General features: G+C 47.7%; 4 protein-coding genes across 6 annotated transcripts; 3 read left to right on the top strand and 1 right to left on the bottom strand.

Annotated features, from left to right (window-relative positions):
• Nucleotides 1-120: 120 nt before the first annotated feature.
• On the top strand, nt 121-2,222 carry LOC6551071 (putative inositol monophosphatase 3). The gene is made up of 2 exons (XM_001978256.3): nt 121-1,311; nt 1,412-2,222. The coding sequence occupies exons 1-2, from the start codon at nt 783-785 to the stop codon at nt 1,948-1,950; spliced, it is 1,068 nt and encodes a 355-aa protein (XP_001978292.1). The 5' UTR covers nt 121-782; the 3' UTR covers nt 1,951-2,222.
• A 342-nt stretch (nt 2,223-2,564) lies between these two features.
• On the top strand, nt 2,565-9,027 carry LOC6551070 (adhesion G protein-coupled receptor A3). Its single transcript, XM_001978255.3, has 3 exons — nt 2,565-3,175; nt 3,241-3,459; nt 3,564-9,027. The coding sequence occupies exons 1-3, from the start codon at nt 2,769-2,771 to the stop codon at nt 8,470-8,472; spliced, it is 5,535 nt and encodes a 1,844-aa protein (XP_001978291.2). The 5' UTR covers nt 2,565-2,768; the 3' UTR covers nt 8,473-9,027.
• A 57-nt stretch (nt 9,028-9,084) lies between these two features.
• On the bottom strand, nt 9,085-11,413 carry LOC6551069 (N(G),N(G)-dimethylarginine dimethylaminohydrolase 1). Its single transcript, XM_026982054.1, has 5 exons — nt 11,245-11,413; nt 10,310-10,632; nt 10,152-10,249; nt 9,721-9,945; nt 9,085-9,645 (listed from the first exon to the last, which is right to left on the bottom strand). The coding sequence occupies exons 1-5, from the start codon at nt 11,277-11,279 to the stop codon at nt 9,520-9,522; spliced, it is 807 nt and encodes a 268-aa protein (XP_026837855.1). The 5' UTR covers nt 11,280-11,413; the 3' UTR covers nt 9,085-9,519.
• A 384-nt stretch (nt 11,414-11,797) lies between these two features.
• Nucleotides 11,798-14,540, top strand: LOC6551143 (pre-mRNA-splicing factor 38B). Of its 3 annotated transcripts, XM_001978253.3 has the most exons (6): nt 11,798-11,975; nt 12,043-12,189; nt 12,262-12,386; nt 12,482-12,617; nt 13,454-13,560; nt 13,643-14,540. In XM_001978253.3, exons 1-6 carry the CDS (start codon nt 11,966-11,968, stop codon nt 14,324-14,326), a joined length of 1,209 nt encoding a protein of 402 aa, XP_001978289.1. In that variant the 5' UTR covers nt 11,798-11,965; the 3' UTR covers nt 14,327-14,540. The 3 variants fall into 3 exon arrangements, with proteins under 3 accessions (XP_001978289.1, XP_026837854.1, XP_015010651.1); XM_026982053.1 differs by lacking the exons at nt 11,798-11,975; nt 12,043-12,189; nt 12,262-12,386 and having other exon boundaries at nt 12,609-12,627; nt 13,643-14,397; XM_015155165.2 differs by lacking the exons at nt 11,798-11,975; nt 12,043-12,189; nt 12,262-12,386; nt 12,482-12,617 and adding an exon at nt 12,826-12,901 and having other exon boundaries at nt 13,643-14,397.
• The last annotated feature ends 2,510 nt before the right edge of the window (nt 14,541-17,050 follow it).

The following is a 17,050-nucleotide window of genomic DNA, read 5'->3' as shown; positions in this document are numbered from 1 at the left end:
TCGATGTTCGGTACTATCGATGTTCGGTACTATCGATGTTCGGTACTATCGATGTTGACAATAAGTTAGAAATATCGATGTTTATCTTGACTAATCGATTACTAATGCAATGGCGCAGCTGGTGGTCTTTTCCTTTAGTTAGGTAATCTAATTAAAATCATAATTTTGTATTTACAATACAATTGACTGTATTAAAAATGCACTGTACAAACGATCTATTATTTGGTAACATCATTTTGCCGGTCACACTGACAGCCAGTTTCGTATTATATATCGATTATTGCCATATATCGATATTATTGACTACATTGGGGTCAAGCTATGCGTATTATTAATATAAAAATTTAATTAAATAATTTGATACCATTGATCTTCACTATTACTGAGCTTCCCTCAACTTCGCTGTTCCGATTGTATCGATAGTGATTATCGACTTAGTGCCAACTCTAGTTTGTTATTGTTTGGTTTTGTTTGGGGCTGATTTTGGGGGAAAAATCGCGCAACGTGGACGTGGATAGAACAGATCGGCACCGAGCATAGCTCACCTGTGCTCCCCCTCTCCACGAAGAGCAGAACGAAACACCTGTGCCTCGCCCCCGCCCCCGCCGTCCTTACCCACCGACGCGCCATCAAGTGTTTTTCGTTTCAGTTCTTGTGAGGGTTTTTTCAATACAACATCTGGTTTGATCTCAATGTGGTGATCTGGCAAATACGACAGCACACTGTTACTCGCGTATTTAGAATATAGCATAAATTAAATATATAGAGAAATCGGGCGATCCATGAGCGAGGCCAAGATGAACGGACGCTCCATTCGCATCCACCGGCTGCCGGCCACCATTGTGGCCATTATTCTGACCATTTTCCTGGTCTATTTTCTCAATTTCCATCAGGAGGAGCGGCCGGCGATCTACGGTATGCTGAGGAGTGAGAATCCCAACCGCGTCAATCTCCGCAAGATGCTTATCGCCGCCATACAGGCCGCTCAGCGTGGCGGGCTCGAAGTTCTAGACGTGGCCCGGAGTCGCCAGCTTAAGGAGCGCAGCAAGGGCAAGACGGACGAGGGCGTCAATGATCCGTTCACAGATGCCGACGGCAGGTCACATTGTGTGATGAAGCAGGGCCTCCAGCGAATCTTTCCCCGCGTACAAATCTTCTCCGAGGAGGACAAGGAGCACTGCAAGCAGGCGCACGGCTATGATCTGGATCCAACGGTCCTCCACGAAACCGCACAGATTCCGGATGTGACCGTAAATGCGCAAGATGTTACTGTTTGGGTAGATCCGCTGGATGCCACCAAGGAGTTCACCGGTGAGGCTGGCGTCTCTAGTTATTTATTTTATATAATAGCCTGTTTGTTCAGGTGCACTTTATCTGTTCTGGAGCTAAAATTTCCTGTTTCAATCCACAGAGGAGCTGTACGAGTACGTGACCACCATGGTGTGCGTGGCGGTGGCCGGAAGGCCCATCATCGGCGTGATCCACAGCCCGTTCAATGGTCAAACAGCCTGGGCGTGGGTGGGCAACTCGATGTCCGAGTACCTGTCCAATCTGCATCCGCGGCATTCGGCAAACCATCAGGCGCCCATTATCACAGTGTCGCGATCCCATACGGCGGGAGCCAAGGATCTAGCGAGGGGCATCTTTGGCGAGGAAGTCAGCCTGCTGACGGCGGCGGGAGCTGGCTACAAGGTGCTCCAGGTGGTGGCCAACAATGCCACTGCCTATCTGCACACGTCCAAGATCAAGAAGTGGGACATTTGCGCCGGCGATGCCATTCTGCACGCATTGGGCGGCACAATGACCACACTGAACGACCAGTTGATCAACTACGGACCAGGGGAATCGCCAGTCAATAAGGAGGGTCTGCTGGCCACCTTGGAGCAGCATGACGAGTACATGGACAAGCTTTCCAAATATCGCGAGGCGCACAATGGCAAGCTGGCGTAGGGGCTGGTCAGCTCATAGAACCCTAGCTTCGCTAGATTCTATCCCTTCCAGAGGAAACCCCCCCTCACTGATCGTTTAGGCAGCATTCAAAAATAGCTCTAAGTTTTAAAGAAGGAAACCAGTTTTTCGTAATCTCAATGTTTGTTTGTGCGTGTGCTTCTTTTTTTTTTGCATAATTACGTTGGTTGTGCGGCGGCGCGGTAGGGTCATGAACCCGGACGAAACCAAACCGCCTAGTTGGCTCAAAATAAACTTATTTTAAATTGAACACAGGCCCTTTTGGTGACATTAAATGGGTGTAGACCTATTTTCTTTGGCTTACAGGTATAGTATAGCGCAGGTATACTATATTATACTTAAAATATATGTATACTTAATTTAGCCATAGACTAGCTTAAATTGGGGAGAGTATTACCCGATTGTAGGGATTAGGAATATTCATAACTTCCCCAATTTGATTTTTTGAATGAACAGTTTTTTAAATAGTTCAAATTTTTCTCCATAAATAGCCAGGTAACGCACCACATCAGCTACCAACAATAATTATCGATATATCGCATACCAAAATTATCGATATATCGCCTACCAATATATCGATACATCACCAACAACCTTTATATTTTCGGTATTTTTGACAACCGGGCGGTATTATTTATCGAAAGTGCAGCGGTCACACTGAGCGTAGCACTTTTTTTTAGTTTATACAAAAAAGTGCAGTGTATCATTGTTGTTGTTTATAATGCGTTTACTTAAATTCGAAATTGTTAATTAAATGTGCGCTTCCTGCGCCCGGCATGTAATCAATCGCATCGATCCAAATGGGCGGCCAAACGAAAGAGGGGCGTGGAGATCTTCCCCCTTCTCCTCCTCCTCCTCATTCTCCATCATCAAGCAATCCACCGCTGCCCCTCCCCCTTTTCCCTTTGCTGCTGTTGTTGTTGTTCTTCCTAAATCTGATGCCGACGTCGACAGCGACAGCGACGGCGACGTCGACTGCAGCAGAGGGGGGCCAGGCGATGCAGACGAATCTAGATACGGAGCTTCCCCAAATCCCAGAATCGGGCATCGCAACAGGACCAGGAACAGCGTTATCTTGTCCACGGAAGTGCAGCTGCCGCAGTACAGCCGAAAACATACACAGCCTAAAGATACGCTGCGATGAGCAGCAGATAACCAACTGGCGGGAGTTGGATTTTGGAGAGGATGTGACCAGCATTGTCAGCATGTAAGTGCCTCGATAGCTTCCCCTTGCGCTCTTCTAACATGAAAATAACTCACTTTTTCTTATAGCAATGCCAGCAAGAACTCAATTGCACAGATTACCGCCGAGGATTTTAGGAACTTTACGGAACTCAAACGCCTGGATTTGTCGTTCAATCTGCTCACCGAACTGGACAAAGACACCTTCGGTGATAGTCTGGCGCATCTGGAGAAGCTGAAGCTGGCCGGCAATGCCATTAGCCACATCTATGAGGGCACCTTTGACAAAATGCCCAAGCTAAAGCTGCTGTAAGTTGAATATGTATTCTAATCACTTTGACAATGATTCACAGTCCAATTTAGGCACTATTTCGTAAAGTTATTACGTTCTAATTGATTTCATTTTCTCACAGCGATCTATCTGGAAATCCGCTGGCCTGCGATTGCGGCTTGATATGGTTGATTGCCTGGTCGAGCAGCCGCGAAGTTCGCCTCCAGCCGCCCCCAAAATGCGAATCGCCCGGCAACTTCCGAGGTATGCCGCTAAAGAAACTGCGCGTGGGAAAGGATTTTCATTGCGAGACGCTACTGCAACCGTTGCTCGAGCTGATTCCCAGCCAGAATCAGGTGGCCTTTGAGGGCGATGAACTGCAGCTGAAGTGCCATGCCCCACGGGTTGCCATTGGTGTGCCCAGGGAGAGCGAGGATCTGCCCACAAAGGCCTATGTGTTCTGGGGCTGGTCGGAAAAGATACGAGCCAAAAACTCCACCGAGGACATTATTTACCAGGATCCCACCAAGGTCTTTGGAGATGTCAACCTGGAGACGCGCCATTCCACAGACTCGGGCATCCTGCAATCGATCCTGCGCATCGCCAGCCTAACCCAGAATCACACAGGCATGTGGGATTGTACGTTGCGCAGCCAGCAGGCGAATCTATCGCAGGCCATCGTTCTGCATGTGGTGGCCAAGGGTACGCTCTACTGCGAGGCCCGCGTGGTGCACACGAACAAGGGCACCTACCACTGGCCCAGGACGATGCGGGGCGAGACTGTGCTGCAGGAGTGCGTAGAGGAGCCCAGCGATGTCACGCAAGCTCGGCGTGCGTCGCATGAGTGCGGACCGTCGGGTGAGTGGCTAAACTTGGATACGGAAAGTTGTGTGTACGTCAGCGAGACGACTCGCATCCTAGAGCAGTTCGCCAAGGTGAATCTTACCCTGACGAAGGGCCAGAATGCTCTGGAGATTGCGCGCCGTTTGCACAACTTTACGCAAGCGCAGACGCAGCTGAATCGCATACGAGATCCCATGGATTTGGAGTACATTGCACGCACGTTGGTCAAGTACTTGGACCAATTGGAGCAGCCGCAGCAACAGCAAGAGATAAGTCACCTGCTGATGGACATTGTTTCGCAACTGCTTAACCTGCCCGCGCATCTCTTTCGAGCCGCACAAGCCGAGCAGGGAACTGGCCAGCGGCTGCTTCACGTGGTGGAATCCTCGGCCATGCGCCTGGCCTTGGCCAGCACCCAGGCGGAACCGCTGCCCGCGGAGATGATACCCTGGCGAGGATCGCTTGCCCAGCAACGCAACCTATTCGTCGAGTTCTTTAACATCAGCATGGATGCCTTCGTAAGCCTCTCATGTGTTTGGCTGGAGCAAAGCCCACGGGGCTTCCAGTGCAACAGTGCCAACGATACGATACCCATGTACGAGCACGGCGATATCGATGCCGCAATCCAACTGCCCTACAGCGTAATTGGAAATAGTTCCGCCAGCTTGCCAGCTACATCGACAATCCGAAGTCTCCGCCTGATGATCTCGCTGCACAGGAATGGCAAGCTGTTGCCAAATCTGCGAGGAAGCCACAATGAATCCTTGTCTTCCGCCATCATAGGAATACTGGCGTACAGCAGCGAAGGGGAGGCCCTGCAGTTTAGGGCCGATACCGAGCTAGATCCGGAGGAGGATGTGTACCAGCAAAGGGTTACAGTGATGCTGAGAGCTCACCCGTATCACAATCCACTGAGTGCGCCTCAACCCGCCTGGTGGGACGCGGAGGAGCAGCGCTGGGAGACGAGCGTTTGCCAACAGCACTACCAGCATCGCACTCTGGTCATGTTCAGTTGCAGTCGCACCGGATATTACGGCCTGCTGCAGAGGAGCCTCTATCTGAATGATTTCCGCAGCGAGGAGTCGGGCGCACGGTTCCGACATCCACCAGCTGCAGTCTATGCTGGATGCGGTCTGCTCTTCGCCTGCTGCGCCTTCAATGCGGTTACCTTTGCTGTTTTCGGTAGAGCTGTGCGAATCAACAGGGTGCAGCGGCATGCTCTGGTCAACACCTGGTTGGCCCTGGGTGCACTGGCTCTGGCTTTTTCGCTGGGCATCTACCAAACGGCCAGTCAGCCCCAGTGCCGTCTGTTGGGATTGCTGATGCACTACCTCGGGCTGTGCGTACTGCTATGGGTCTGTGTGAGCCTGAGTAGCATGTACAAGCGACTGACCAAGACGACAACATCCGGGCAGGGACAAAGCCCGGGTCAGGATATGGAGCCGCAGAGGGAGCGAGAGCGAAAACCCATTCTGGGCATTTACCTGGTGGGCTGGGGCATCGCGCTGCTCATCTGCGGCATTAGCAGTGCCGTGAATCTGGCGGAGTATGCAACCTACGACTTTTGTTTCCTGCACAGTTCCACCACATTGAATGCTCTCCTTGTGCCAGCCGTAATTCTTGTGATTTTCTGCGGCATTTTGGCTCTGTGCATCTACTACCAGCTGAGTCAGCAGGCGGTGAATGTGCTGCAACTGCAAATGCAACAGCAGCAGAATCGTCAGTATTCGGACAACAATACCCAGGCAACGGAGCACATCGATCTGGATTGGTTGGATGCGAATGGCAGTGCCACCACAGCGGCGGTCGGAGGCGGCTCTGGCAATCATGGTGGTCGCAAGGAGCAGGATCACATGCAGGAGCAGTACAGCACGCTGAGCAATCCCTTGAGCAGCATTGTAGACGACTTCGAACGCTCGAATCTCTCGCACTTGCGTGGTCACTTCATTTTCCTGGTCCTGTATGCTGGCGCCTGGTTATCCGCCGCTGCCTACGTGAATGGTGGCCAGGAGCTATATGTTCTATCCTTCGCCGGCTGCTGTTCGGTTCTGGGCATCTTCCTGCTGATCTTCTACAACCTAAGCAGAAACGATGCCCGCCAGGCTTGGTCGCAGGGCAGAGACGGACGCAGCATACCTGCGAAACTGGTAACCTACAACAATGGCAGCCAGGCGAGGGGTGCTCACCCATCGAGTATGATGCCTGGACCCGGTACCGCAATGATTAGCAACTCCATTGTAGCCTATAAGGCGAATCCCGGACCCGGCAGCTTGTACGACGCCAACAACTCGGCGGGCTCGCGTTCGAATAGCCAGTGTTCGCGGAGCATGCGCAGCCAGACGAGGAGTCAAACGAGGAGCCAGCAGGAGCAGCTGCTTCAGGCCAACGGAGCAGGCGGCGTAACAATAATTAACAACACCAGCGGTCCGCAGGGTGGAGGAGGTGGTGTAGCAGCTGGCGGAGTTTCAGGCTCAGGTGGAGCACCGGTCCCACCGCACAGCCTGAACGCCCTGCTCCATGGTTCCAGTCACGATCTCATACCTTCGGCGGAGATCTTCTACAATCCCAATCAGATTAACGTGGCCCGAAAGTTCTTCAAGAAGCAGAAGCGCCTGGCCAAGCGGAACAACTTCGAGCTGCAGCGCCAGACAATGCCGCAGATGCAGCTCCAGATGCAAATGCAGATGCAGCTCCACAGCCAGCACAGCTTGAGCGATGCCAGCTCGGAGCAGCTGTACAGTAGGCACCACAATGCCATGACAATGCTGGCCGGCGGCAGCAAGATAAATAACACCAATCTGCACTACAAGAATCAGGGCTCGCCCATGGCTGGAGCTCCCAAGGAACACGGAAACATGGGTGGCATTAGTTCTGGCGGGGATTCCATGCAGTTTAAGCGCTTTGTGCCCGCCAGCGCCTCGTCGGCGTCCAAGATCATGCAGGCCAATATCTACACCAACATCCCGGAGACGTTGACTCCCCAGCATGAGGTGATCAAATTGAGAGCCAATGGACGCACTAGAACACCTTCCCTGTTGGATGAAACGCTGCACGAGCTGGACGACGATGAAGAGGAGGAGGAGGAGCATGCTCAGGCGCCGGCGACGATGGAGGAAGCGGAGCATGAGCTGGAGGAGGAAGACGCCAGTTCCCTTGACGAGCATGCACCATTGTATGCCAATACTTTGCCACCAGCCAGTGGGATGAGCAGCCTGTTCCGAAATCGAGGATCATCCCATCAACCCATGAGTTCCACGCCCGTCAAACAGCCCAGTTTGGAGGCCATGAATAGTTTGGGCTTACCGGAGGTCAGCCTGGAAGAGCCGCTCCTCCAGAAGCACGAGATATACGTGTCCAACTCGCTGCAGGTTACCACCAGCAATAGCATCCAGTTGGACGATGACTTTCCCAGTGTCCTTATCCGCTTCAGTCAGCAGCAGCAGTCCAAGTCACTGAATAATATCAGTGAAATGCTGGCTGGTGGTGGAGGCGGTGGTGTCAACGCGACCGGATTGGATAGCCTGGGCGACCAGCAAGAGTCCAGCCAGCTGTCCGTCAACGATGGCAGCACACTGGAGGAGCAGCAGTTGCGTCAGATATACTCCTGCTCCAGCAGCAATCTCAGCCAGCTAAAGGGGCATCATCCGGCGGCTACGGTGGATACGGAGGACGATGGTCGCCTGCTATCCGGCAGTCCGACGAACGAGAGCGATCTAAACTACCAAAACTCGGAGATCAGCATCCGAAGCCATGGACTCTATGCTCCCCAGGCGGACAACGATCTGAATTTGACCCTAACCGATGACTTCCGCTGCTATCAATCCTCGAATGCCAGCGACGCAGATGTGGATGTGCTGAACGAGTTCGACGATGAGTTTGTGGCCGCCACGGGTGGCGAGAGGGTGACAGGAGAGGGCGAGCAGGACCACCATCACGATCATGACCAGGACACCTCCATCGACGAGCTGTACGAGGCCATCAAATGCCGCAGTCCGTTGAGGAACAAACAGGAGGCCGTCGAGCGCTTCGAAAGAGAAAGAGAGAGAGAGCGCGATCGTGAGAAGGAGATGGAGATGGAAGCGAAGACACTGAGCAATTCCCACAACGAAAATCTCAACGAGACGATAGAGGATGACAGCAGCCAGAGCAGCGTGATCTCGTACATCGATCCCAGGGCAGCCAACGAGCCACGCCCCTTTCCCAGCTAGCTCGGCCCACTCAGCCCACCCCTAGTTAGTTGTATATAGAATATATACAAGTTGTATAACACCCTAACCCTCCCACCCGCCTTCCCGCTTGGCTGGCAATCCAAAAGATCTACGCGCCAGTTCCAAAGTATTTCAGTACCACGATATGTACCCAACCCACTGACACTCGCCGATATATATATAATATTATATATATATATCCGAAGTGCTTATATCTTAAGTTCGCCACTCAAAACCCAGCTAACTGAACTTGTAATTATAGTAAGGACTCCCTATTTATTATGACTAGTATTACTCCACAAAGATCACCACGCTTCACATTCACCGGAGAAAACTTCATCCAACCAGAGTCCAATAGCTGGTCACTAGGCTATCGATCATTCATTACAATGTCTACAAAAATCACCACACCGCCACCCAAAGTCCTACACTCATTGAATAAGTTTAAAATTCTGATAAAGCAAAATGCATTTAAATGTAGGCTAAGTTTATATTTAGATATAAATAAATGAAATGTTCACTTAAAGTAACTGGCGTTATGTTTAACAGATATGCGTATGTATGCAAAGTTTCAACCTTTCCCAAATGATTCTCGCAACGATAACCAAAACATTTTAATGTTTATAAAGAGATTACAAATGTTGCATTTATTTCGAGGACAGACAGTGAACACATTCAACAAGCTACTTGTAAAGTAGATACAATTCATAATAGCAATTTTACCATATTAATACAATGATATCCGTTCAACATCGTCATGGAGTGTGAGTTCGGAATGCCGATCATCTGGACGACGATGATGATACTTTCCAACTCTGATTAAATTACACAACTTATAAGGTAACAATGGGCTGGAAAGTAACATCGCCGTCATCTCTACGACGATCAGTTTGATTAGCGTTAAAGGTTTAATCTTAATTCGTAACAATAACAAGAGATGTGTATAAACTATAATAAGATAATACGATATTGCTGATGCGTGTTGTGCATGGTTCTCATGGCAATGCTTCTCACTCCGGTCAGGTGATCCTCTCAGCTCCCAGGGATTCACAAGCTCCGTATGGACTTCCAGCGTCGCAGCAGCAAACACGACGAGGTCAGGCCACTGGAATATTGGCTAAATTCACTAATATTTATGTTGCGTGTTGGAATGTCGATTTTCTCTTTTAAAGTCTGCCCGAAAAACGTTGATAGATAGATCAATTAGCATGGGGTGTAATTAGAAGGGGTTGGCCGAATGATGCTGACCTTGTAGGCTTCTGGAATTTCCGCCGGCGATCTGTGTACGATCGTTCCGTTGATGTACAGCATATTGGCCGCACTCTCCTCGGGCAAAGTCAACTTCTGGTAGGTGAAGCTGGCCTCCCGCTCCATCCGCTTCACGATCTCCTGGCAGGTGGGGCTACTGCTCACACACAGCACATCCGGTCCCGCCATGGTCACATAGTACTTCAGCCTCTTGGTGCCGTTGACCTGTGTGGGATAAATAAAATGGATGATATTTAAATGGGCGGTGAACAACGGAAACGTGACGACAACGAAAGGGGAGTCTTGCTAGATCTGTTCACAAATGGTTACAGCATTAAATATAATAATATTCCTAAGGGGTGCTTTATGGATAACCCCACAAAGCTTTTAATGGCTAGTTAATAATAGTAATAGTTATATTATAACAATACCCGAATCGGCGTCACTGGATATTCGGGATAGGCCATGGCCACCGCCCGGGCTCCCTCCTCGTTGGTAAAACTGGAGATGCCAATGAAGAATTCGCGACCTAATGTATTTAACACAATGCTTATTAAGGGAACAAAGGATTTCATTTTATAACGTATACCTGTAAAAAGCACATCGCCACCATCGAGCTGGGCATGCGGATCCTCGATCTCGATGACCGGAATGTCCAGCTCCTTTTTGAGGATAATGGCCATGCTCTCGGCCTCGCGACGCCGCTTCGCATGCTCCGATCTTCCGATCAGTGCCACACCATTACAGATCACGGCACTGTTTTCGACGAAGACGCCCTCGGGCAGCTGGTCATCCGGAGGCAGCTCGATCACATCGAGGCCAATGGTCCTCAAGAGGGTGCAGTACTGCTCGTGCTGCTGCTTGGCCAGCTGTACGTCGAACTCCCCGTTCTCCAGCAGGGCATCGGAGATTCTACGGATTGAAAGCGGTTGACAATTAGTCAATTAGTTAGTTGAGGCGAATATACAAGAGCTTCTGAGTGGATAAACGAGTGTGTGGGGTGCTTATTGCTAACTATTCCTTATGAATGTGTGGCTTGGTAAGGAAGTTGTTATTCCTATTCTTCAACATTTTGTTTAAGCTTTCGTTAATTATTGTGGGAATCTTGATTCCTGCTATTTTATTTTAGAAGATATTCCAATATATACATTAATTCCTTATAAACAGGAAAGAGTGTCAAGATAGTAAGGGAAGTTAGGCACTGTTAATAGTTTTATAAATGTATATCTTTAATAATATGCGTATCCTGAAGTTTATAAGTTCTATTAAACGGAAATATTAACGATATGGGATAGATTTGGATGATCAGCAGATGGTATGGATATATCAAGACTAGATAGTGTTAAATATATCCAATGCAGGATCTGGGAATTGGGCGGCTTGGGAGGTGCAGCCCCACCCACTGGCATGTGTACCCACGAACGATTGGTTGGTTGGTTGGGTGACCTAATTCCGCGCCACTGGGGCACTCCCTGCTCCGGATTCGCCAACCGCCGAGCTCCGGAGGATCTGGGCTCCACTCACCTGGCCACAATCGCATGTGTATACTTGGGCGACATGGTCGGCGGATTAGCCACTGGGTGCTCGTCCTCGGCGGCGGAATGCAGATGCGGATGCGAAGATGGGATTCAGATTGGATTCAGTTGGGCACAGTGTGACCCCGCTGCGAATGCCAATAAAGGCAATTATTTTAGCACTCTGGTCACTCTGTAAGTCAATGGAAATATTCTTAAGTTTTTGAACAACTTAGTAACGGAAAGTTACACTCTGCTTTCTAAATGTAGTTTTACACACAAAATGATTAAATAATTATCCATTATAACTAAATATATTTAAATTTAAATATAAAACTTAATGAAATTAGATTTTTTTTTATTCACGACCATTAGATTTGAATCAAAAAACCAAATACGAAAAAAACCAACGAAATTGCCTTGGCTCTGAAACTTACTTACGAAAACAAATATCCTTTCATAATTAGAGCAAATATTAAGTACAAATTATAAAAATGTAAAAACGTGACTCCCGGTGAACGGTCACGACCGCAGAAGTGACCTTAAAAATAGCCCGCACTAGCATTATCGATAACGCACCGATAACGACTGCTAACGCATACACATCGCCAATTTGGGCATTTTCTCGCATGTAAATTGCAAGTTGTGCGTGCATTTTTCGCGATTTCCCGCGCGCACAATCCTCCGGCAGCCGTGAAATTAATGCGCCCAATAGTGAAACAGCAGTAGGCATGGACGAAGGTAAGTAAGAACAGTGGTTCCAATCCCCGCGAGCGTTTCATTGATGGCGGCGTCTTGTCTCGTGCAGATTATTCGGCGTCATCTTCGGCCGTCGGTGGCAAGAAGGCCGGCGTAGGCAAGCAGCACAACACGCTGCCTTTTTGGGGCAACGAGACCTCGATGAACCTGAATCCCCTGATCCTGGCCAACATCCAGAGCTCCAGCTACTTCAAAGGTGCATCCATATCTTATTTCCTGCTGTTGCGATCCATCACACTTACCCGCCTTTTTTTTTCACCCAAAACAGTACATTTGTTTAAACTGAAAACATACCATGAAGTGGTTGACGAGATCTACTACCAGGTGAAGCACATGGAGCCCTGGGAGCGCGGATCCCGCAAAACGTCCGGACAGACGGGCATGTGCGGCGGTGTGAGTGGTTTATGAAATGTAGCGCTAATCGTTGGCGATGCTTTATGGAATATTTGAATGGATGTACTCATTTCCGGTATCCTAATCCTTTCTAGGTGCGAGGCGTTGGCGCCGGCGGCATTGTGTCCACGGCATATTGCCTGCTCTACAAGCTATACACCCTGCGGCTGACCCGTAAACAGATCAACGGACTGCTCAATCACACAGACTCGGCCTACATCCGGGCACTAGGTAGGTGTTGGTAAGTCGCATGAGTTCAGCCGTCACATATGCCGTCGCTTGCTCCTGCTCCCTCAGCTCACCAAACGAAACCAAACCACACCATACATCACCCCAAAAATGAAAAAAAAAATACATCAACCAGGGTGGGTCGATTTGGACGGTTGCAAACTATAATAGAGAATCTTGTTGGACGGTATTCTATGGATTGAACAACAATCACGTTTCCTTTTCGATTTGAAGTTGTGCCTTTTGCGAGAAGAGGACCTACCATCTCCTTACATCTGCCTGTGAAGGTAATCTTTACCCTACTTGCAAATATTTTATTTTATCAATTATTCATGTTTTTGCAATTCCCGGAGCAGTTCATTAAGCATGCACAAATACTTTCAAACTTATTCGACTTAAATTGCAGTCTTATTTATTCAATCCTTGCTTTTCCAGAAATTCTTAACTAAAATCAAAGGAAAAAGTCTACGGTAATTTGCCTCATAAAAAATAGTTTTTATATTTTTTTTTGTGGGATTTTCAGTTAATTGCATGATTTTGCAAAGTTTTCCCCAGCAATTGTATGCATAATTATTTAATTCGAATAAATGCTATGTACTACGTTCATGATTTTTATATTTTACCAAAAGAAAATTCCTTGTATTGTCAAAATGGCCTTTCCCTCTAATTGAAAACATAAATTGTTAAAAAATGAAAAGGCTTCAAATTAAGTAATATATTCCCGTCAATCAAATCGAGCCACTCTACCATGATAATCATTTCCCCCTTTGGCCAACCACACGTTCAAATCCTTGAAACTGTTTTAATCCGGAGTGTCTCAATTTCATTCTGTGCCCCAGGCTTTATGTACTTGCGATACACACAGCCGCCTAGTGACCTGTATGACTGGTATGAGGACTATCTGCAGGACGAGGAGGAGATCGACGTCAAGGCGGGCGGCGGCCAGGTGAGTCAACTGTATGAGCCACCAATCCCACGAGCCCCAACACTCCGATGATAGAACTTGACACTAACCCAGCTATTTGCAGGTCTTAACCATCGGACAGATGGTTTACCAGTTTATGACCAAACTGGACTGGTTCTCAACACTCTTTCCGCGCATCCCCGTGCCGATACAAAAGCAGATCGAGAAAAGGATCGAGCAATACTGTAGGGAGCAGGGTGTGACCGTCAACCAGTTGAGCACGGGTAGGTCGGCAGCGGGTCAGGGCACTGGCGGTGGCTCTGGAGCTGCTGGTCAGGATGCGGACTACCAGGAGTATTCGGATGGAGGTGTAGAGCGTGGAAGCGGTGGTCGTGGCGGTGGACATGCCGGCTCACGATCCCACGTCTACCCACCGCCGAACAACTACCGCAACGATCATGACGATCGTGACTACTATGCTACCGCGTCTGGGTCGTCCTACGGCCGTGGTCGTGGTGGCTACGAGGACTACCCACCGGCGCTGCTGCCACCACAGATGCCTTATGGCGAGCGGGAAAGGGAGAGAGATCGTGAGCGGGATAAGGATAAGGACTACGATCGCCACCGCAGCAAGCACAAGAAGAAGCACAAGCATAGACAAAGCTCGCGCAGCCGCAGCAGAAGTCGCAGCCGGAGTCGTCACCGCTCCGAGCGCCGCGAGCGCAAGCGCGACGCAGGTGGCTACGAGCGGAGCAGCAAGAGTCGGCACAACGAACACTATGAAGAGCGGGAGCGACGTCATCGGTAAAGACCGATTCCACCCACCAAACGAGCCCCCTTCTTTCTTAAGTGGTTCAGTTACTAACTAACTTTGTTTCACCATAGAACTACACTTTTTTTTATTTGTCAACCCCCTATGTACACTTTGGAAGCCGCGGTCGTCAGTTGCGCTTCTTACTCAGGTTAAACACTCTCCAAAGCCCCGAAACGTCCCATAACTAACACTAAATCTAGACACAATCACACGCAGACACAGCAGCAAGGCTATATTTTGTAATTTGTGACTACTTTTACGCTGATAAAATAGTTTCCAAGTTGTGTTTATGCAAATAAAGTAAAATTATTTGTTTAAAATGGTTATTGCGTCAATTTAAATCAAATCCTTCTTGGTATATTGGCTTCTTGGAAGCTTTACAGCAAAGAACTTCGAGCGAAATTATAGATCTAGAAATTGCATCGGTTTTGAGTTTTAATAACAGAGAACACAATTGTTGAGTTCCTTGACTAACAGATATCCAAAAGTATATTCTGCTCAAGGATATGTATACTTTATTCGTTCGTAAACAATTCCTTCTACTTGTTACATACTTTTCAAAGAATATAAGATATTCAGAACGGGTTTAAAAACGACTTCCTAATGTTTTGCAGTGTTTTTTTTAAATGCTTGGTCTGATATTGAAGTTGTGCTTGTAAGAGCTTTTTGTTGAAATATAATCATCAGTGCTGCGCAAATTATGTGCAGGTGAAAAAGCAAGGCTGCCGTGGAAACTCCAAACCAGCAAACTCCGATTTCCAAATTCGAAAGTGTAACTCCCATGCAAGTGGCTTCTGATAGATAAACTACTAGGATTACTAATTCCATATGGATCGAACAATAATAAAATCATTTCTGATATTATTGTTATGCAAATTTAAAACTGCAGGGCTTTATGTTTTATACTTGAACTCAACATAACCTAAAATACTTAATTCGGTCCCTGATCGGGCACCATATACCTCAGAAGGTTTTCAGATGGAGTACGGAAATATTGAGTCCCTGTTCGGGCGCCATCTTGAAGTTAGTATTCTGCTGTAAGAGAGGGTACTGCCTCCTGGAAATCAGCACCATTGGAACTAAGACATTGGTTAGATCATTCATCATTCACGATGGTAGAGGATTGAGGCAGTTCGCTCGGCGGGAGGTTTTTCGAGCTTTGAGCCGAGCATTGAATTATAATCGCCAGTGCTGCGCAGATTATTGGCAGCTCGGATCGGTCAGGTGCGACAGCTGAGACAGGTGAGGCGGCCAAGCCTCCTGGCCGAATTTCGAATTTCAGTTAGTGTGCAACGCCTGCGTCGAGTTGTCGCCTCTCGCGCCGACCGTTACAAGCAAAAAGAAAAGCGCCGGGCAGCCAGAAAGCGGCGTATCAAATGTAATTAGCATTTGCCAGCACCATTTAGAGAGTTCACTTAAGCCACCAAATCCGAGCCGTAATCCAATCCAAAGCCCCTGCCAGCACACAGCCATGCACAGCCACTACGATCATATCATATCAATGTCAGGCAAAAAAAAAAAAGAAAAGAAAAGGAAAAACAAAAAGCAGAAAAAACAAACCGGAGTGGATGGAGCGAACAACAGTAAACGGCACACAATTCACGCGTGTGCGAATGCGCGCGTCAAATGGCCCGTTTTGACCATTTTGGGAAAACGGGGTACATCTGGGTGTGTGTGTGTGTGTGCGAGTGCGTGTGCGTGTGCGTCTTTGTGTGCGCGTGTGTGCTTATGGCCATAAAACATGATTAGTGCCCGAAAGCAAATGTGCTAAGTTTATGGCTGGGCCAGCACCTTTTCTCATCTCTCTGTTCTTCTCTATTCTCTCTTCTCTCCGAGTTTAAGCGAGGCCCGAAACAGAGCTGTCAGATTATGGGCGGAAAATAGCTGCTTTCAGAGGGAATCGATTCGAAAAGAAGCTAGATTTTTCGAAAATATCTAGTATACATATGAATGTCTATGTCTAAGCATTTTGTCTAATTGAGAAGGGGTTTTTTTTAAAGCGTTGGCACTACATATTTCCATTTAACTGCAACATTTTAACGAACAGGAAAATAAGCTACCTGTGTTTGCTTGCAAATACATAAATACCATATACCCCCATTAAGATCTTGTTTGTTGGAAATACTTTTATTACCTTAAGTAGTAGGCAACACTTTGAGATCGCTAATATCCGTAGATTATAGTGTGTTAATTTATTTCTGTTCATTTTTACGAGCTCATTAAAGAATTCATACTACAAAAACATGAGCTCGCATTTTAATAGTGTAAAATAATGACATTTGGCGTACGTGTTGTATGAGTAATTTAAAAAAAAAAACGTATTAATCTGGTTCAAGGTGATAGTTTTTGCTTTAGGTAATTATATAGTATCGTAAAATAGTAAGATTTTGGTTTTTTTATTGAAGTAAAATTGTTTCATTTGAAAAGTATATTACTCATACGCAATGTGGCGTATGAGTAATATTTTATTTTGGCGACGCATTTACCTTTCGACTAAATAGGGTTTACTAATTGTTTCGCGGAAATGCCGTGCTTTTTGCAGCATTTGATAGATTTTTCTGGTGGCATAAGTTAATACGAAGCTTACTCACTTAAATTATAGACTCCTTCAAATTATTCTTTACTTATTAGAATGTATCGGGAAAAAGGCTGACCTGGTAGCTCTGGTCTCTGAGAGATCTTGTAAGCTTTCCGAGCTTCTGAACCACGATTTCGGTC

This window comes from Drosophila erecta, unplaced genomic scaffold (genome assembly GCF_003286155.1).
Source record: "Drosophila erecta strain 14021-0224.00,06,07 unplaced genomic scaffold, DereRS2 tig00000126-arrow-pilon, whole genome shotgun sequence".
NCBI classification, from domain to species: domain Eukaryota; kingdom Metazoa; phylum Arthropoda; class Insecta; order Diptera; family Drosophilidae; genus Drosophila; species Drosophila erecta.
The sequence above is the reverse complement of the archived record's forward strand: the minus strand, read 5'-3'. Positions and strand labels throughout refer to the sequence as shown.